Below are 21,347 nucleotides of genomic sequence, written 5' to 3'. Positions count from 1 at the left end.
TAATTTGAGAGCTCAGGCTGCTGCTGCTGGTAAAATCAATCTCAGTCAATTAGGCCAAGCCAAGGGACTGTTTTCCCCTCTGCATCTCTGCACAAAAGTTAATTTTTCTAAAAAGTATATTTCCCCATATTACACTTTTAATTAAATTCTTAGGAGTGTCCTGTTCGCTCTCCGGCATGCTCTGCTGCCAAGTTTGAAGCGAAAGTTTCGTTCTCCGCCGCTTGTTCGACTAATTAAAAGCAGGGTAATGGGATGGACTGCACATTAAATACTCTACGAAAGGTACCACGGGGCTTAGATCTCTATCAGTCCCAAGACTTTTCCAGCAAATATTTTAATTTAATTTTAATTTCTATTATACACGTCGAACAGGTTTTCCCCACTTGATACGATTAGGGTATGATACAGCCCAGGGAGGACCTTCTTTCTGATTTATGCTAACCAACCCGAACGGGCCGCAGCCCACTTTCCTCTCTTCTAATCGCTTTGGCCATTAGAGCACAAGCTGCGCTAATAAAAATTAATGCGCCCAGTGCCCGTGGCCCCAGTTTCCTCCTTTCCTGGCACATAGGAATACACAGCTTTGTGGATTGCCTAACGGGCAATGGGCGGGCACCTGGTGCGGATCCTGGCCCAGTCACTCGACTAGTTATGCAATTTCCATGCATTGTTTTTCGCCCTGTAAAATGTGGGAAGCACACTTTCCATCCTTTGTGCTCTGTTGACAATTTATTCGCACTTATGCACGTCCATACAGCCTCACACAAGGACAGTTGGAGGCTTCACACATGATCCCGGCACGTTGTTGGCCGAATCAATTTCATGGCTCGTTCGTCTAGGTCCAGCCCCAGCCCCCACCCCTCTCCCCATCTCACCATTCACCCGTCCACCCACCACCCACTGGCCAGTCCCCCTCCCCCCTTTTTGATGGCTTTTGCAATTTGCTCGTTTTCTTGTGTCAACAATGGTGGCGGCGGTGAGTGCTGAGCGCTGGGTGCCGGGTGGAGGTGGGGCTGCTACCTTTGCTCCGGCCAAGCTGTTGACCAAGTAGGAACAATTAAAATGATTTTTCTGGCATCCGTTTGGCACTGCACTTTATCAGTGTGCCCCCTTTGCTGCTTTCCAAATGTCAACTGCCAAGGACGAATTGTTGTTTGCCCGCACTTGCTGGTATTAAAGGCGCAAGTGCACTTGTGAAAATAGTTTACTTAAGCCAGTAGTAATTACATTTTATTTCAATTTTTCACAAAATGAATGCATTGAAAAGAGATAGGATTAGGAGTATTTACATTTCGCTTAATTTACATTCATTGGAAAGAGATAGGACTAGGCATATCTTAATTTTAATTAATTTACCCTCGTGGAAAAGAGATGGGAATAGGAATATGTTAACTTTAGTTAAGATTAGGATTTTAAGAACAAACGCATATTTTTATTTTTCACTCAAAATAGACCTTGGAAACGAATCCGTGTTCAAAGCTGCACCTTTTTTGTGTGTGTGCTGAAAAGAGCTGGCTATAAGTCCTTTTTCTATATGCATGCCAAATGAGAGGCACTACTCCGACTGCCAGTCGTGCAACCTGTCTACCAGTGTCGAACTTGTCCATTTACTGATTGATTTACAATTGTACCTTCGCGCGTGCAGGGTTTAGTCATAAATTACCTGGTCTGGTGAACACCATTATTGGGAGCTGTCGTTGGCAGTTAGGAAAGAAAGTTGCCTCTTACAATGTGGTTTTAGCATTGTAAGCTACACTTGAATTTATAAAAGTATACAAGTATTATTAGGAGCTTTATTCTTCGAGATTCATTATTAATTGGACAAAATGAGTAATTTTCATGAACTGTGAATTTTATTAATATGTTTAAAATAAGGAAAGTACATTTTGAAGACAGAAATTCCCCGAGGCAAGTCAGCTTAACGGCGAATTCCAGGGCGAAATGACATCTTGAGTTTGTGTTAGTCAACCCCTTCATAATCTCCGATCAAGTTCATCGGCTGACTTTGCCCCCAACTATCCTACGGCTCAACTCTAAACAAGTTGCAATCCAAACAAGGGGATTATTCAGTCATCCCATTCAAGGCCTCTCGAGATCAAGTATATGAAGCGTGTTCGTGTTTTTGGCTTCGTTTCCTTAAGCTCCGGCTGCCTTTTTGTTTGCCTTCTGTTTGGTGGCACCCCACATTTTTGAGTTGATTATTTTGTGAGCGCCCAGAAAGTTGTCGGAAAAGTTTTATTAGACGGCTCCAGAAGAGGCGAAAACGAGCTCCGGACCTTTAAGCCATGTGTGTAAGCCACATATTAATAATAGGTCCGTACCAACAACGCCGGAAAGTACACAGAAATACAGATGTGGTTCTTTTGGTTTCGCAAAGAAGGTATTATACAAAAGCAATACAATTCATTTGGTTTTACGTTCCTTACCAATTGTCGTTCTTGTAGTCGTTGTTTGAATTCCTTTTTTGCTCTTGCTTGTTGTAAAAGTTTTAAATTGAAAGCATGGCTAGATTTCCCCGGAGTTTCCGCCCCGTTGCCACATTGCCTGTGCCACTCCCCTTCCTTCCTAATAAGTCGCACAAGCCACGCCCATGTCATGCCTTATTTAGCCTGCATTGCCCAAATGCCTTTGGCACATGCCACGTCTGGGTTGCATCTTGCCATCAACTGCTGCAATTTGCCCCAAAACCAGGGGCAGAAGTGGGGAGGTCGCAGTCGGGGCAGGATGGTGCTGCTGCTGTAACTGCCATCACATTTTGCATGCTTCGTTAAGCATTCTGTACAATAAACAACGGCAGCAGCAGCTTCCCCAAAGATGGGGGTACGCTGAGAGACCTGGAAAGCATATGATGGTAAACCAATTGATACTTGGCAATGCTTGATCCTAAAATAACATTACCGTTTCGCTTTTTGAACAGCATTCTTAAAAAAGATGACCACAATAATAAACGAAATATTATAGGTGAGGAAATGAAGAGAATTTTGTGAGACAATAATATTTCTTAGCTATTTATTATGCTGGATTCATTTATTCCAAAGGTAGTTTGAATTATTCTCTTTTGTTCTTTAACCAGATAACTCACTAGATCTTCGTTAGCTCACAAACATACGCAGCTACATGACTGTACTAAATTCCGGAATGCATGGGAGTGAATGCCGTCCATTGGTTGTTGCAGTTGTCGTCCATGAAAAGTTTCGGAATGTAGTATATACATTTTCATATCGAGAACCAGCCAGCGAGAACTTGCCACTGAACTGTCCGCCGGTCTGCCAGTCAGTCAGTCGGTTCAGTCTGGCCACAGTCAAAGTCTCTGGATATATATTTTCCCTCGCGATTGTTTTTCGCTGGCTCGCAAAGCGAACATCTAATATCGAGTCTGAAATTGATGATGCAGCCCGAATTGGGTTTCATTTTCGGAAATTCAGTTTTGCCTTTGTTATTTCCGACGTGAACTGATGCGATGAGATTGCAGTGAGCGTTTGGAGGTTTTAACACTAACGGGGGCTATATTGGACATAGGATAGCTGCGCACTACATTTGACTCAGGGATCTTTTACAGTAAGCTGAAAAATTAAATCTCTGATCGAATCTCGAGCTTAGGTGGAGTTATAAAATTATAGCGTAATTATCATCATCATCACCTGTTCCTATATGAGTATCTTTTTTAGTTGGGAAGTATATTTGAACCAAACATTAAACTGGCTAATACTTATCTTTAAACTGCAGTCTTAGTCTGGGTATCCCAATAAATGTGGCCACGACTGTCATGCCCGTCATCATCCATTTGAGTGGCAGAGATTTAAAAATTTGCCTCACTCAGCCCAAACTGCACTTCCCAGCGAGACACAAAAGACAAAAGGCGGCTTAAAAGGCTGCGGTTGCATTTTGCCTATCTTTTTCAGTTTATTTACTTACATTCAATATTTACATTCAATTTATAATCATGAACATCACAAGTAAATTTATCAATGACTAAGCTCGAGCTCGAACTGATCTATTTTTTTGTGTGCCTTGCAGGCTCCATCATGTTCCATGTGCGGAGACGACCAGCGGACTCACAGCCCCGGAGACGAAAGAAAAAGCCCCTGGGGGCGTCCAACGGGGCCAACCACATATCCGGCGACCGCGAGGGTCCCGTGCTGGTGGAGGTGACCCACAGCGGCGATGGCGGGAGACGGATCAAGTTGGGCAGCGATCCCGTGGAGGTGGGATCGGCGAACACGAACTGCCTGCAGCTCTTCGGACCCTCGATCCAGGCGAGGCACTGCCTCATCTCGCTGTTGGAGGGAGTGTGCACGGTGACCCCGCTGCACACCGATGCCCTGACCTTCGTCAACGGCCATCACATCAGTCAGCCGACCATTCTGCATGTAAGTCATGAAAGGGACAAAACATTAGTTAGTCTGCCCAAGAGTACAGACTAGAAAAGTTCCCATCCTAGATAAGTAAAGGAATGTTAAATATTTTAATTTCAAGACAATGTGCTAAAGGCTAAAATTTAAATATGAGTTTTCACGTCCAGATCGGGTTAAAGAGTTTTTTGTCTATACATTACAGACATTTAAACGATTTTAAACTTTTGTAAATTACATTTCTTTAATGCACAATATCCTTATTACCAGCTGTATAACCTAAGTAGATCTGTGCCGTTTTAGGGGTGACCTCTTACATATCCCATCCATTAACTAATTGCGCGTAATTCGTTTTAATTAGTTGAATTTTCGTGCTCGTCACCCGAGGCGTATGCTTAATTTGACGGCAGCAGGCAATGCTGCGAGGAAAAGTTTTGCCAACCTTGACCCGCTTGAAGTTTAAAGGCTTTAAAAGCCGCCGAGTTCCATTCGGCTGTTACTGCTTTCTTACACTTGTGCACTTTCGGGGCTCCGACTGTCTGAGAAGGTTCAAGCCAATAATCGTGCCGGCTTAGTCGAGCGTTTAGGGGACAACTTTCGAATGGAACCAGCTGAAGATAAATGAGCATTGGCATTGATTTCTTCCTTCCTTAAAGTTTAAAATGCGTCAAATGCTTTAGTGTGGAAGGGGCAAAACACTTGAATTTCACAAGGGCTTTGCATTACTAATTACTAATAATTCGAAATCATTTTAAATGCGAGGTATGAAGAAGCCTTAGTTATAAAATTAAATTTTTTTAAATGAAATCTACACTTTGTACTGTGATTGCCAGAACTTCGAAACACACATTGCCGAACTCAAGCCGCATCGAATGGGACTTTTCAATTCCCAGTCATTTGCACTTCAAGTTCACTATCTGGTCTGAGTTTGAGTTGGAAAGGCAATAAAACCGCAGATACCAGTGTGCCAGGGTGAACAGTGCACAGTGTACACATCCCACAAGCTTAGAGTCGCCGCTGATTTATCTTTTGTTTTGACAACTTTTCGACATACAACGGAAACGAAACAAAACGAGAGCGACAACTGGGAAATGAATCAAATTGGCTTTCGGCGTTCTCACGCATTAGCGGAAAAGTCAAAGGGAATACCTAAAAAAACAGCAAGTGCGTTCTTTTCGTTGTTGTTGACTTTCCGCTTGATAAATTTGGAACCAAATAAACAGAGAAAACTTCGGCTTTCCCCTATCTTTTGCCAAATACCGAAGCGGAGATAAGCTCCCAGCTCGGAAATAACCTCAAACAGTCTTTTGGGAATGCTCCAGGAAAACAGAAGGAGGAACGTGAATTTTTTAACTCAAGGAAAACATATTTCTTTTTTATTTTCTTTGATTGGCTTTGTTAGCTCCGCTTTGTTATGCCCTGGAATTAATTTGGCAAATTGGGGTTAGCTGCGGTTCGATGAACCTGAACAAAAAGTAATGCAAATCGAGTTCTCTCTTTGGGCCGTCTGTGTCGAAGATTAGTTCGCCAAGCTAATCAGCATTAGGGGGACACAAACAAGCAGAAAGCGATAGCAGCTACAAAAACATAAAAAATTAACACAGGTCCATTCGAATTTCCCCCCAAAGAGGGGCGTCTCTGTTTGCCAGCCTCGATTTCAAAACGCCCCGAAAATTTTCCAATCGCTGACTCAGTGCCCCGGAATCTGTCAGTCGGTGTGCTTCACTCTTCCTTCGCGCTGTAAATATTCCAGTAATAGCCGACTTAATTACAATTATTACATCACTTGGATGGCTGCTAGCACATTAACCCTCGTCACATCGGCCTGCAAATTTAATTAACTCATATGTGCTCGCATTGCCCTCCCCAGAACGGATCGGTTGTGATGTTCGGACGGGTGGCCTCTTACCGCTTCCTGGACTCTCCCACGGACGGACGCTACAATCTGGCTCTGTCGCAGTCCCAACTGGACTCGGCGTGTCTCTACGAAAGGTGAGTAATCCGGGAGATTGAAGTGGGTCCTGATTCTAGCGCCAACTTTTATGCTACGCTGCGCTTAATCTGCCAAATGCTTTGTCAGCTAGTGATGTGCAGTTTTTTATTTTGCAATTTCTTCCAATTAATACTGATTGAGTTTGATAAGTCATAGTAAATTAATTTAATTGAAGAGATTATTTTGCAGAAATATTTTTCATTTGCTGATAGATTAAGCATAGGCATACACATTGCCGTATATTAAGTCATAGGCTATTCTACAGATTTAATTTAATACTTACTTATATTTTTTGTGCAAAGTCTTTGTCAAAAATGTATTAATAATCAAATGTTTTATATCGATTTGTACAAAATTCCGTTTGCAATTAACAGAAGGCAATTAAAACATAAAGAAGTTGTATTCCAGCGAAATATAGCAGAAATAACATTTTTCTATTTGCCATTCTGAACGGCCGAACCCACTTTCCTGACTGAAGGTCAGACTTACGTATTCTCTTTATGAATGGCCTAGCCAATGCACGAGCTAAAAATTTCCATCTTTAGCTGCCAGCAGTTGTATATTTAAGCCAATTTAATTTGCGCTAGGTGAGACATTTGCAATGTTGGAAATTTATTCGAGGGTTTTTCTAGTCGTATGCTGCGCATATACTTATATTCATGTGTTTTTTGTTTTATTTACACGCCTTATTGTACTGTTCGTTTATGTTTCGTTACGTGTTGTTTGTTTTTATTGTTTGTGTAAAACATTAATCTCATGCACTCACCAAACCGAAAAAATTACCAACAAAAATGCAAAACAATTTGCACAAACACACACTCTCACCTGAATCCCCACCAACAATCGACCCAACGATGCAAATACTTCATGGACTTTGGCAGCAGGTCCCCCACGTCCCCCGGATCCTGGAACGATGAGGACGGAGCTCTGAGTTCGGTGGGTATTTAAACGAAACGCTATGCTATACTCTTCTACTATTTTTGCGAATTTTTATCAACACATCGTAGACGCACAAAAGTGACTACGAACACCACCAGCAATCGAACCAATCCAGTGCCTATCACAACAACAATAACTCCAGTGATCACCCCCTGAGCAGCACGCTAAGGGATGTGGTGGACAGCAAGGCTGGGCAGGATCAGGCGGCCACTCCCGGGAACTACGATGGCCAAAGCCTTGAAGGTAATCTGGAGAACGAGACCAAGTCGATTTCCAGCATGAAGTCAGGTGGTTCCAACAGCCAGGATCGGTAAGACTCGAATTCGATGCCATGTACTTACAGATTATTCAAAATTCTTCCTTCGGAATAAACAGGAAAGCCAACACAATTTCCATACACAACCATAAAGCAATCAAATAATGCATTATTGTATTCATCCACCGTCTGATTAACTTTTAATTTTGTTCAATATTTTGTGTGCGCTTTAAACTTATGCAACTGTTTTCCTTTCCATTTGCAATGTCACAGCTGCTTATCGTATTTATAAATTGAATTGTTTTTGTTGTACCGTGTACTAATCGATTAACCCTCTTCGATATGTAGGTCACCCAAAATGGCCGGATCTGGCATTTTGGCCGGAGGTGGCAGTGGTTCCGGCGACGCTCAAGGACAGGAACCCATCCTGCCGGCTGTCCTGGAGTTCCCCGAAACTCACCAGGAACTCTTTCTGCGTCACATTATCAGTGAGCTGGACGTGAACGTTCCGCACTTTAAGCTGGCACCTGTCTACTCGCTTTATCTGTGTGCCAGGTGTGTAATTCATTACGGGGCACCAATGTGATTGGGGGGAGCATGATAAAAGGCTGGGACTGCGCTTGTTTGGCTTTAATTGTTGTTTGGATGTATCGTTGTCCCCTTACTTAATTAGAATAACATCGCCTGGAAAGCCTTCCGAATACAACATGGCAGTTGGGAAACCAAACATTTTCCAATTAGGAAAGAATATCGATCAATGATAAACACAATGATAACCAATCAATTAAAAGACATAAAAACCCCTTAATAGAATTTTCTAACCACCGAAATTGACCCTACGAATTAGATCTTACAAATCCTTATTTAATTAAAACACCCGTACAGAACCTAAGAATAACAAGATAATTGCTTTGAATAACATTATTAATCCGTTTGTAAATCAATTTGATGCGGTTAAATACTGTTTTACTTATCTATCAATTAAAAGTTGACTGACTACTTCAATTAATCTAAATATATTTAAGCATCTAACCATAAGTTAGATGTGAAAGATAACCTTACCTCCTTGACCCCCGCCGCCATTGGCTTACAGCATGTGGGTCAAATTTCAAAGGCAATCTGTCCTTCGATGAATCCATTTATATTTCAATTCCAAAATCAGAGCTTCACTTAGCAAGACCCCACGGACATGAACAAATTACAGCTGGACCGAGGCCAGCTAATACCATCTGACACATGTCCACACATAGAGTGGAGCGACATGCTCCAGAGGGCAGTAGATCCTCATCCTCTTGCCCCTTCAACAGGAGCGACCCAAGCACCAGCCAGTATCAACAATTCATTATCAATTATGATGATTTATCTTGGCTGCTGACCCAATTTGTGAGCTATTAATATTAATGTGTTCTGACAGCGGGATGTTGGGGAAATGGCAAAAGGGAAATGGCCAGGCTGAAACAGCAGGAGCACGAAACCGGTCATCCAATTGGGGGAAAAGGGACATTTGACGAGCGTGAAAATCAATAGATGCGACTGGTGTTACAGGTCTATTTAACACAGACTGATAAAAGTGAAATAAACTTATCCGTAGGTATCGAGCGTCCACCCACTACCGCCCAGAGTTGCAGCCCACGGAGCGCGCCCACAAGCTGACCATGTTCCTGCACCACGTGGCCAATCTGGTCTACAGCGTAGTCCAGGAGCAGTACACGGATCCGCGAATCCTTGCTTTTTGGATGGCCAACAGCTCGGAGTTCCTGCACTTCCTGAAATCCGACCGTCACATCAGCGCCTTCAGCGTTCAGGCTCAAGAGGTTTTGGCCGAGGCAGTGCAGACCGCTTTCCGCAACCTGGTCAACTGCTTCCGTCTGGAACTCTCCCAAACCCTCAACCAGTTTCTCTCGGAGAACATCGACCACGATTCTGCGGCAGGTCTCGTGCTGACCGTCTTGGGATCGGCGATGGCTCTGCTTAGGAGATGTCGCGTTAATGCAGCACTTACAATCCAGTTGTTCTCCCAGCTGTTCCACTACATCAATGTCATATGTTTCAATACGGTGAGCGGCCTAAAACGGCCAGGTCTTAAACACTCAGAGATGCCAATTAATGTCTTTTTGTTTTGTGTATAAGAGGGATTATTTAGTTCTCGATTTGCAGCCTATATTCTTCATAAAAATAACTTTCTCACTATTCTAAAATATTGAAATAGTAATTAAAATCATTGTGGCGGTGTTTCCTAAGTCGACTTACACGTTCCAGCTATTAAACTTTAACTGATTAGTGTTGATGAAATATTATGATTTATGTTGTCTTAACTTCAATCAAGACCTGAAAACTGAAGTTCAAAAGAAAGGATTACACACAAGAACAATTTAAAAAATTAAATTAAATTAGATAATTATACTTTAAACTCTCTTACTTGTTCAATTAAGATTTTGTTATTGGGAAATCGTTTTTTTTTCTACGTTTGAATACCCACTAAACATTATAAAAAATTTATGAAATATAGTTGGCACCTCTGGTTTATTTATTCTTCCACATCCACTAATTTCGTTGTTTCACCTTTACCAGATTGTAGCAAACTCTCACATGTGCACAGCTGACTGGGGCAAGGTGATGACGGAACGACTGCAGCTACTGGAGCTGTGGGCAGAACGGCAAGGGTTGGAACTGGCGGCTGACTGCCACCTGGCCAAGATTAACCAGTGCGCGCAGTTCTTGCAAGCACCCAAATCTTCCGTAGAGGAGATTCAACAGTTGGCTTGCTCCTGCTTCCGTTTGAACTCCCTGCAGATGGCTGCGTTGCTGCAGCAGGAGAAGCTGCCGCGCAACCTGGTAGATACGGCCATTAGGATGGCTGAGTCCGTGGCCGACGAGCTGACCCGTGCCGATGGACGAGAGGTGCGCTTGGAAGAGTCACCTGAGCTGCACTTGGCACTGCTGCTCCCCGACGACGGATTCAGCTGCGACGTTGTGCGAGGCATACCAACAGGTCTGGTCGACTTTCTCAACCCTCTCCAGCAGCAAGGAATGTGTCGTCTGGCGGCACAGCCCACCTCGATTGGCCTTTGGACCGTCTATATGCACCAATTTAACGTGAGTCACTTGGTCACTACTTGGTGTTTTGGGACCCTTGTAAATCATCGTTTATATCCATTGCAGGCCCGTAGCTCTAGTGCCATGTCGAACAAGCTGCCACAACCTGAGTTGCAGCTGATCAAGCTGCACAAGAATAGCAACGGCATGGGCTTGTCCATCGTGGCAGCCAAGGGAGCTGGCCAGGAGAAGCTGGGTATCTACATCAAGAGTGTCGTTCCTGGCGGTGCGGCAGATGCAGACGGACGCCTGCAAGCTGGCGATCAGCTGCTTCGCGTAGATGGCCAGAGTCTGATTGGTATCACCCAAGAGAGGTACGAATATTGAGCAAATTTCCTAGAATACCTTCGGTTATTTCCAAATGTCTTCTCAGGGCTGCGGACTACCTGGTGCGGACGGGTCCGGTGGTCAGTTTGGAGGTGGCCAAGCAGGGAGCCATCTACCATGGGCTGGCCACGCTACTGCAGCAGCCCAGCCCGGTCATCCAGCGTGGTGAGTAGCTCCCAAGGGAGTGCATTATTAGACACACAATTCAAAACAAAACACACACATTAGAGCGACTCCAGGTGCTGGGTAGGACGCTAAGAACACTCAACTCACTCAGTCATCCAAGATACTTACCCACTACTCTACTCTACCGTACTCACGTTGTGTAAGCTAACCAAGTAACCAACCCATCCCCCATGCTGCTCCACTCGAAACGCTAGAAGCTTCCCCCAGCAACTTTCTCCATCATCTGAATCCTGGCCAGCAGCGTCGCCACTCCTCGTTTCAACAGCAAGCTCGTTACTACAGCAATTCGATCTCGGACGACAGTCTCAATCGCAGTCGTCGTGAATCCTTTGCCTGCATGCGCACTTCCTCCCCGCCGGTGAGACGTCTAAGTGCCTCCTGTCTGCAGGAAGAACTGTGTGCCCTGGGCCACCAGTTGCACATTGATCCGAGGTACCGGGACACGAGACCCATTGCGCGATCTGCCAGCAGCTTGTATTTAGGAAACGATCAGGGTGCCTACTATCACCCGCCGCCGATGGCTCCCTCTGTTACCCACTTTAGTCCCATGAGGCCACTAAGAAGAACTCCACCGCCTTCTATCTTTATCGAGGAGTACCAGGATGAGCCGGCCAAGGACTCGCAGGAATCGTTTGGGAACTTTGCCGCCTACAGCGATGCTCACCAGCCGCTGAACGAAGAGGGGATTGCGTCCGTGGCCCACTCAGATGAGATTCCCTTTATAGATGACGAAGAGGAGGAGAAACAGCAATCCCATCGACCATGCATGTCCACTTCCGGTTGCTCGTCCATCGTAAAAAGGAACCCTGTAGCGGGATATCGAAAAACCGTCAGTTTTGATCTAGAGCAAACAGTAGAAACTGAGCCAGGAGCCACTGGAATCGACAGAAAGTACCATACCCACGATGCGATCAGTCACTTTGCAGCCAGTGCCTCCTCCACGGAATCCCTGATGGCAGAGCAATCGGAAAGGATTCCGCTAATACAGAAGATTCGCAGGGAGTTGAATAGCAAGAGGGCAACTAATTGCTCCGCGGATGGCTTCAGTTCCGGCGGTTCCGGGTCCAACAGCCAGCGTTCATCCAGCGAATCCATCGAGCGCATGCCGCTGCTCCGGCAGAATCAGTCACCTTGTCACCGGCAACTCAACACCCAGCGCTCGCACAAAAGGTCAGGAGTCGCTACGGGTGCCCCAATTGTCAGCATCCAAGTTCCTAGTGTGTGTGAAATCGAAAGTTCCTCCACCCGTTCTCCTACTGTAAATACAAGCAATCGATATTGTGCCAGCACCCCCTTAAAATCCAAAACCACTCCCAGCACCTTGCAAGCAAACAGCCGAAGAGCAAGTAGCCAGGTGAACCTCAGTCCCCGCTTTTTGTTGCCCCTGGGTCAGGGCAAAGTCCGCGAGATGGCCGACTACTTCAATGCCAATAAGAACTTCCCGCCCAGCATTAATAAGTCCCGTTCCACCTCTGCACTGGATGATCCCGGCAGCAAGCCATGTTCCAAACTCTCCCAGGCTGAGCAGGGCCTCATCCTCAAGCAGCTGAAGGAGTGGAGTCTGTACGGCAGTGCGGGCAAGGATTACGATGAAGCGGAAAAGCTCGGCGATAATGCAAGCTGCGATTGGCCCTGCTGCGGTCATTGTCGCAGCAAGAACACCGAGCAAGAGCAACATCAAGGGAAGCAGCGGCCACATCAGCAGCAGGTAGTTGCCACCTTCAAATGCTACGACAGTTGCCAGGACGATAAGGCGGAATTATCCCGATATGCCAGCTGCCGGCAAAGTGTCATGTGCAGCAATCGGCAGGCCCACAGTGTGCGGCAAGTGAAGCGCAACAAACAGCAAAAGCATGTGCAACTTAAGGCTAGGCCAGGCCCACATCCTCGCCATCACCATCATCATCATCACTGTCGCAAGCAGACACGCCCACGCCCTCGGGCGCCGTCCTCACCGCCCTCCACGGCCAAATTGCTGCTCTCCCTGGCCACTAGTAGTAGCAGCAACACCAAGCGGAGGAGCAGCAGCTGCACCAGCCATATGCGAAATTCAAAGAGCTGTGCGAATTGCGGAGATGCCACTGATGATTGCCACTCCTGCAGCTGCAGCTGCAGCGAAGTCGAGTCCTGCTCTTCGGCCGGCGAATCCTCCACCAGCTGCTGTGCTGCTCACTGCGAAGTGCTCGAAATTCGTGTCCATTCCACTGGGGGTGATAATGATGACGATGAGGGTGGTGCAAGTGCTGTTGGAGGCGGCGTGGTGGAAACGCCATTGCCCAGCTCAACAAGACCGGCATCGACAACAGTGTGTCCGACACACAGATGACAACCCCACCAAGCTGCACCGAGGTTCATGTTGTTTTCCTCGTTGTTTTACTTATTAGCCTTTGGTTTTGCCTGTTATAAATAGATTTGCTTATTTGTTTAGTTCATCACTTGAGCTGTTGGTTGATCTTCCTTTCTTGGTTGTTATTATAGTCGATTAGGCTTTTTAGTATAGTATTTCCCTGCCGGATTTTAAGATTTAAAATTTTTTCTTTGCATCCTCATTTCTTTCTTAAGAAGTTTGTTGAACAAATTATAGGTTTCTTAGCGTTTGAACTGATCTTTGAATTTTTTTAATGTAATCGCATATTAGTACATTTCAACATATTTTAATAAATTTTATAGGGTTCACGAACCGACATAATTTTATTCCTTGGTTGAGTAGACGCGATGGCATTTGTTTGTGAAAAAAATGATAAATATTAAAGTGTAAAAAAATGTTATTTACGGTCTAAGTTAAGATAGCATATCAAAAATGACCATATAGAAGACTTATGCGATTATTTATTTGTGACCATCATTGAAGATATACGCAAAGAGGTGATTTGGTAATATTTTATTAAAAACACTTCAAGTACCAGTACTGTTGGCGAATTTGCTTAATGCGAAATAAAAGGATGTTAGGTGTGCTCAAAATGTTCGTAGGCCTGTGCTATTGAACTTTTGTACTATTTAATTTTCGGGTGATTTTAATGCACTTTGATGCTACATAATTAATTTATTGCAGCGGCGTTGACCTTTTCAATTATTGAACCTTACACGTTTTTCTTTGAATTAAATGTATATTTGTGTATATGGAACGAGTATTGGCAAATGTTTTTTGATGGCTCCATGTCTATTATTCATGTGTGTAAAGTTTATAGTTTCATTCCCCATTTGAATTTTTTCGTTTGTTGTAGATGTGTAATTAGACGTTGTTTGCATATATTAATATTATACTAATCACATTTTGCATTCTCACACTGAAAGGAAATTACTAAAATGTCAAACTGTCTATCCGTCTTTTTTTCTCCCCCTCCATGCGCACCAATCAACCTCACTTACACCACCAACTCTTAAATCCCAAACCATGCACTCAAATCGCTGACGTTGATGATGATGATGTTGCTGGGAACTGGAAAACCACAGGTAATCGACGTATGTCCGAACGCGATCTGACGCGGATGGGCGGCGCCGAGTCGACCAAATCCCTGGGTCCACTGATAGCCAACGGTCATCCGAATCACAGCCTCAGTCTTAGCCAAAACCTGAACAACAGCCACAACAACACCATAGGCAATAGCAACAGTAGTAGCATCATCAATCCCCTAGCCGCACACCTGCCCAACAGCAAGTCGGTGCCGGCTCTGCATCACCACACGGGATCGGGTACCATATGTAAGTGAACAGCACACCCCTCATCCCTTATCCCTCCCCCAACCACCGGAATCGGAGCACAATCCAATCGACTTGTAAGCCAGAGACTAATTCATTTTTCTCTTCCCCGAATGCATGTCGTTTTCAACACAGCCCTGGCCAATTCCAAGTCACGCAGCACGCACAGTTTGCATAACAATACGTCGGCCATGGGAGGAATCGTGGGAGCGGCAGGAGTCGGAGGGGTCGGAGGGGCCGGAGCCGGAATGCTGGGTCAGCCAAACGGCAGCCACAACAATGCAAATGGAAACGGCAACGGCAACGAGCAGGGTTTCTATCAGAATCTCAGCGTTTATCGGGCACAAAATCAAAGCCAGCCGATTCTGAACGAGAGGTAATTTATTGATCACATACTCGTATATGCGGGTTACGGGAATTTTTGTCTTTTAAAGGAGTATTTGATCGTAATATCAAAATGTGGGTAGGTAAAAGTAGTATAATATAATTTAAATGTGTTTTGCAAACCATTTTAATGTCTTCTGCTAGAGCTCCGACCGGTGCTGTTATTTATTTTGCACATATACCCACTTTAAAATGTCATTTGAAATTCAGTTGTGTTCAGCTTACCACTAAAACCATTCTCGCTGGAATTGTTTGAATTACTTTGGTTGTTAATGTGTTTTTGATTGGTTTGTTCTGTATATGTTAGGTCCGAAAAATCATTACGCGGCGAAAAATAACCGAAATTAGAATGTTTATTCTGAATTGGGGTACGATAAAGATTTAAAATTAATAGATGTGAGATGTATAAAAGGAAGGAGCAAAAGAATTTTTAACAGACTTCGTTCTAATTAATTTCACCAAATTGTAATAAAATAAAAAAATTTATCGGAGATGTTTTTAATTTTTTCATAATTTTTTGTCAATCCCAGAGCCAGCTTTGAATAAACCAGAAACGCAGTAATGTTTAAGTTTAAACTTATTGAGAATCCTGATCATCGGAATCTCACACTTCAAAGGAACCACGAGTGACATTAATAATGAACAACAAAACCAAGGGTGTTGTCGAGGTCAGGCATAGTGTGTGGGTGTAACCACAGAAAGGTGTATGTAAACTTAAATTTTTTCTAACTCTCATGTGTGTAATTTTAGGGTGACATTGCGTTTAAAGAAACTACTTTATGGCTTTATACCCATTAAGAAAGAATATGAACTTGTAGAAATGTCCCAAGTACGTGAGTAATTAGCTGCTGTCTTTCCGTTTTAAATGTTGCTGCTGTACACAGGCACGCACCTTTGCAATAAGCACACCCCACTTGTTTCAAAGGAGAAACGAAAGTAAACCAATGTTTTTAGAGCACTGAAAACGTTATAGTTATTTGGTATAAATATGAAGTTCTTGTTACCCACCAAAAGCAACAACCGAAGCCTTGATTCGCTGGCTCCTAGTAATATTAATTGCTTTCATTTTAGACCGCCGATTGCCGCACATGCCGCCATGAGTGCCTACAATGGCAGTTCCCCGCTTGCACCGCAGCCACCACAGCAACAACAACAACAGCCACAGCCATCTCCCTACCAGCAGCAGCCACATCTGCAGGCCAACGCTAGCCTGCCGCCAACTCGGCCCGTCTCTGCCTACTACCACAGCCAGCAGACGGCGCAGCAGCAACTCCAGCAACAGCAGCAGCAACAACAGCAGCAACAACACTCCCTGCAGCAGCAACAGTTCGCACTCAGCAGTAGCAATCTCAATGGCCAGCAGCAGCAGCACCAGCTCACCTTGAACAATCGCACCAAGAGCCAGCAGAACTTCCAGCACCCTCTGCGCATGCAGCAGATGATGGCTCCGTCGATGCCCAACATCAGCAACATGTACCACCACCAGCAGCCCCAGCAGCAACTGCCCCTGCAGCAGCAGCAACAGCAGCAACAGCAGCCACCTTTGATGAGCAGCAGCCAAAGCATGCAGAATGTCAACGAATTCGCAGGTGGCTATCAGAACGGCAGCCTGGAGTACAGGCGCAGTCAGCTTCATGATCCAGCCACTCTCTACGAACTCCAACAGCAACAGTTGCAACAGCACCAACAGCACCAACAGCAACAATCTCCCAACTTTATAGCCCTGCCCCCGAAACCTTCAGCCAGCTTACATTCTCCCAACAAACAAAACGCTCCACCAAGTACGGCACCCAAACCACAGCAGCATCAGCAGCGATACCTTGGACAACAGCTTCTGGCGGAGGACAAGCCCCCATTGCCGCCTACCGCTACACATCCACTATTCAAAGCCACGCAGCAGATTGCTCCGGGGATGAATTACGTTGCCAGCACTTTGGATCCACCAAAGGGAAGCTATGTGGCGTCAAACCAAGCAAACAACCGTAGTCTTCACAGCGGGAGCAATCCCTGGGAAAGGGAGGAGCGTGAAAAGGACCTGGAAATGCGACGCGAACACATTCGCCAATGGCGGGAGCAGCAGATCTCAGATCTCTCCCAAATCATCTCCCGATCCCCCATGCAGGAGGAGCAACTGAAAACCTTGATTCTGGAGCGAGATTTCGAGCGAAGAGCACAGGAGCTGCAGGAACAGGAGGATCAGGATCAGGAGCAGCCGTACGACAAGGAAAACGTGCAAGAGCTGTTCCGACTGGCTGGCAGCGGCCAGGTCAATGCCATACAGACACCCATTACGAGTTACCGGCAGACGGAAATCAAGCTGGCAGAGATTACGGACAGCGGCAGTCCGGTGGACTCAGTGCCAGCCCCACAGCCGCCAGCACCGACTACCCAACCTCCGAGCAGCAACACCCAGCAACCGAAGAGCATACTCAAGCACAATCGGTATTCCGAGGGAGGTGCGGGTCCCACTGGAGCTCCCTCGTCGCCCTCGAAATCTCAAAAGTCAGCCAGTTTCGCGGACGAGCGGCATCTGCACACGGAGCATCCGATATCAAATTTGGCCAAAGAGCTTAATCAGCTTACAATGCTTGACAAGGATAATAACAACGAGACCTTTGATGCCGTAGTTCCTCCACCTCCGCCACCAGAGAGGAATAGTTCTTACTTGATCATGTCTCAGCAAAAACTTCGGAGCAGCACTGGCAACTCCTCCATGGGTCTACTTAAAACTGCGACTAGTAACCAGGCAGCAGCTGCCGTGGAGATTAAGAAGGCTTCTCTCCTGAACACCCAAACCAATAACAACAACAATCTGAGTGGCAGCTTAAACAACAACACCATGCAGGGATCCCCTTTGAGCGCCATGGAACTAAATGCCGCCTATGTTTCGGCTACTGGAAGTGGAATGGTGGGAGGATTGGGCGCACCACCTCCGCCACCGCCATTGATGCAGAGGGATAACAAGCGAGTAAGCTTCCATGACGAGGAGAACAACTTTGTAGGCGCAAACAGCCAGCAACAACAGCTGCAGCAGCAATACATCATGGACAACTACGGAATGGAGCATCAGGATTTGGACACCATCAGAGAAGATACGAGTGTAAGTTTATTCACTTTAATATTTCATTGTTTTATTTTTTTATAAGTTTATTCACTTTAATATTTTATTGTTGTGGGAACTAAATATAAGTAATTATTAAAATAATTTTATAGTATCTGCAACACAATTTGGATGCCTCCATGCTGCCGTCCATGCCTGCCACCTCCGATGCTGCGCTCTGGAATACCTCTGTGCAATCCACTCCCGGAGTTATTGGAGCGCAAGAGGTCTACAGGTATGACAACTCAGACACTTGCCACAAACTATAGACTAAATAATACAATTTCTCTACACAGAGATCCTCGCACGCGTCGCCTGGCGGAGAAGCAGCAGCAGCAACAGCAACAGCGCGCTGGAGATGCGGTGCCCGAGAAGCTTTCGTTCAAGGAGAAGATGAAGATGTTTGCCCTGGAGTCGGGGGAGGATAACACGCCCAAGGACAAGCTTAAGATATCGCGGGCCCAGCGAGATATAGATGCGGTGCACTAAGGAGGGGATATCTTTGCTAAACGCCATGTACATACACACCGGAAACCACAAAGCTTAAACTTCAATATTTTGGGGCCAAGTTGTTACGTTAGCTCTACATAACAAAACACAGATATATAGACCAAGTTATATATACCAGATAAAGATAGAAACAAACAAACCTAACGAATTTGCTAAGCAAGGCAATAACAATCCATAGTTATCGCGTTACAGAGTTAATTACACAAAATGTCAACTGAATTAAATTAGTGAGAATTGTCAGTGTATATCATTATAGTCTATATATACTTATGTTTATATATACAAAACTATAACGAGCCCAGACAGGGCAACGAAAGCAAGGTGAGCCACATTTGTAAAGCGTTGTAAACATTTAAAATTAACTTATCCCTTCGATAAACAATTTGTTACGTCAGATTACAACATAAATGTATGGTTAAACAGCAGTGTACATGAGCAGAGTTAGATTAGATATACATAGATATAATTACCTGGGAACCGTGCGGAACAAAAAACGTTTATATATATACTGTATCCATTAGAGAATTCTAAGCCACAACAACGTTAAAACAAATGGTCCAATTATTCAATTATTAAAGGTATATTTACAATCTACGAACGAACGAGTAATGAAATATTTAAAACTTCACTTATATATTTTTAATCGACGCAACCTTTTTAAACACGTTTTGAATGCAACAAAGGCATCTCCTAGAGCATATAAAATTTGTTATTCGAATATGCATAGAGAAAGTACCAATTTAAATCAAATAGGATTTCACTTCCCGAGAACTTAATGGCTTTAAAATAAAAACAAGAGTGATGAGATCGGCATGCCGATGTTTATATATCCTTGCACTTAAAACCATGTCAGTTTTACATAGTCGTCCGATTTAAATGATGTTTAATAAGCATTATTGATACCATGCAAACTGACTAGGGAGGATGTATGTAGGTTGGGGCACGTTTTGATTGTGTTTCTGCCAAGCAAACTCTTACTTTAAATATAATACCGTCTGCAAGGGTATAACGTACATGCACAGCCATGTATATGAGCTCTTTATTATACATAGCTTAAAATTTATTCAAAAACCGACCACAGAGGCGACAAATTATTTTTGTGCATTCCAAGTATTTCAAATCGAAACTAAATTCTATTTATAAGACACGATTTATTTTTAATAACTGAATATATTTTTAAAATAAATATTGAAAAATACTGAAACAAGAATATGCAATCGATGTAGGAATAACTTCTGTAAAAAGAGATGCAACAATTGTCGTTTAGTTTCACTTTAAGCGCGATTAGGTTTACTTATTAAAATTATATATATTATATCAAAATGCAAACAAATTCAGCAACGCAATTGTGCATATTTATGAAAAATAAAAAGTTAATTATATAAAAATGAAAATAAAGTGTTTCGATTTAAACTAGGCGAGTCTTTTTAATTACTTGGGAGTACCAATTTAATTTTAATTGAAGTTTACTCAGTGTGGTCTAAAGTGGCTTTTCAAAGTAAATTTAAATTGTTAAATAAACATCATTGATCCAGTTAAATTTTCTCCGGCAGAGTTGTTGCTTACCATTTACAGAAATCAGCTGTTTTTGGGACCAGTTTTAAATGTCGCGCCTAGGGAAATTTTGAGTGCCGGGAACGGTCCTGCGCAGAAGTCGGCTGCTCAAAAGCTGTTCCCGGGCATCAACAGGTTCGGGAATTGACCTACCTAAATACATTTTTCATGAGGCTGGCAAAAGGCAAGTTTTGGCCAGGGAGAGAGGCTTTAAAATTTAAATCAAAGTTTGTGCAGTGCACATAATTGCGGAACAAGTAGAAGAATGCCTTTAGTGATTTATGCTCAGACTGAGTGCATACGAGTTGGTTTGGCCTGGGCTCGAGCTAAGCTTTTCGTTTGATTGCTGAAATATTTGTGCAAATTATATGCCACTTTAGGAAAACATCCAAGGAAAACTTGTTACACTACATCAACGGCTGCTTTGAATGAAAAATCCCAACAATTGCCAGGGGCTGCACTTACAAAAAATAAATGATAAACAACATAAACTAAATGAAATCAGAAAACAAAAATATGAAAAAAGTTCTATATCCAGAAAAAAAGACCAAGCCAAATCAAAACCATTTTTTTTAATCCATAAGCTTTTTGCTTATAACAACTTTCATTGGACCGTCGACGAAGACTACACATATAGAAATTTGATATTCAAAAGGCATGCAACAAAAGATGTCCTGAAATCCCATTCCTAAGTAGATAAAATGAATTAAAATTTTCTTTGGGTATGTGTGTAGATAATTTTATTTTAGTAAAAATGCTAATGCCACGGCTTTAGAAAAGCATCATTACTTGTTGAAAGTAATTCTTCCAGTGCAGGCTAAGCACTATTTTACTTAAGGACGTCGAGATGCAGGCCAAGTTTCGGTGTATTCCGACCGCGGCCGCCCACAATATAATTTAAAAGTCAACCGGCAAACTTTAACCGCTTGCTAAGCGGAATCACCGGGACAG

General features: G+C 43.9%; 1 protein-coding gene across 8 annotated transcripts in view; it reads left to right on the top strand.

Moving 5' to 3' along the window:
- Nucleotides 1-20,240, top strand: part of LOC108032896 (afadin) — a 48,266-nt gene extending 28,026 nt beyond the window's left edge. For 2 of the 8 annotated variants that reach the window (XM_017106934.3, XM_017106939.3), the window contains 14 exons: nt 4,018-4,370; nt 6,223-6,344; nt 7,227-7,281; nt 7,353-7,594; nt 7,889-8,095; nt 9,132-9,597; nt 10,112-10,636; nt 10,703-10,950; nt 11,010-11,128; nt 14,603-14,851; nt 14,984-15,224; nt 16,304-18,332; nt 18,446-18,567; nt 18,629-20,240. In XM_017106934.3, coding sequence (XP_016962423.3) covers nt 4,018-4,370; nt 6,223-6,344; nt 7,227-7,281; nt 7,353-7,594; nt 7,889-8,095; nt 9,132-9,597; nt 10,112-10,636; nt 10,703-10,950; nt 11,010-11,128; nt 14,603-14,851; nt 14,984-15,224; nt 16,304-18,332; nt 18,446-18,567; nt 18,629-18,821 — 5,171 coding nt within the window. In that variant the 3' untranslated portion in view covers nt 18,822-20,240. The other 6 variants (XM_017106935.3, XM_017106936.3, XM_044095556.2 and 3 more) reach the window with 6 other exon arrangements.
- Nucleotides 20,241-21,347: the final 1,107 nt, after the last annotated feature.

Source organism: Drosophila biarmipes, chromosome 3R, assembly GCF_025231255.1.
Source record: "Drosophila biarmipes strain raj3 chromosome 3R, RU_DBia_V1.1, whole genome shotgun sequence".
NCBI classification, from domain to species: Eukaryota; Metazoa; Arthropoda; class Insecta; order Diptera; family Drosophilidae; genus Drosophila; species Drosophila biarmipes.
Note: the sequence above shows the minus strand (reverse complement) of the source record. Positions and strands in the feature narration are given on the sequence as shown.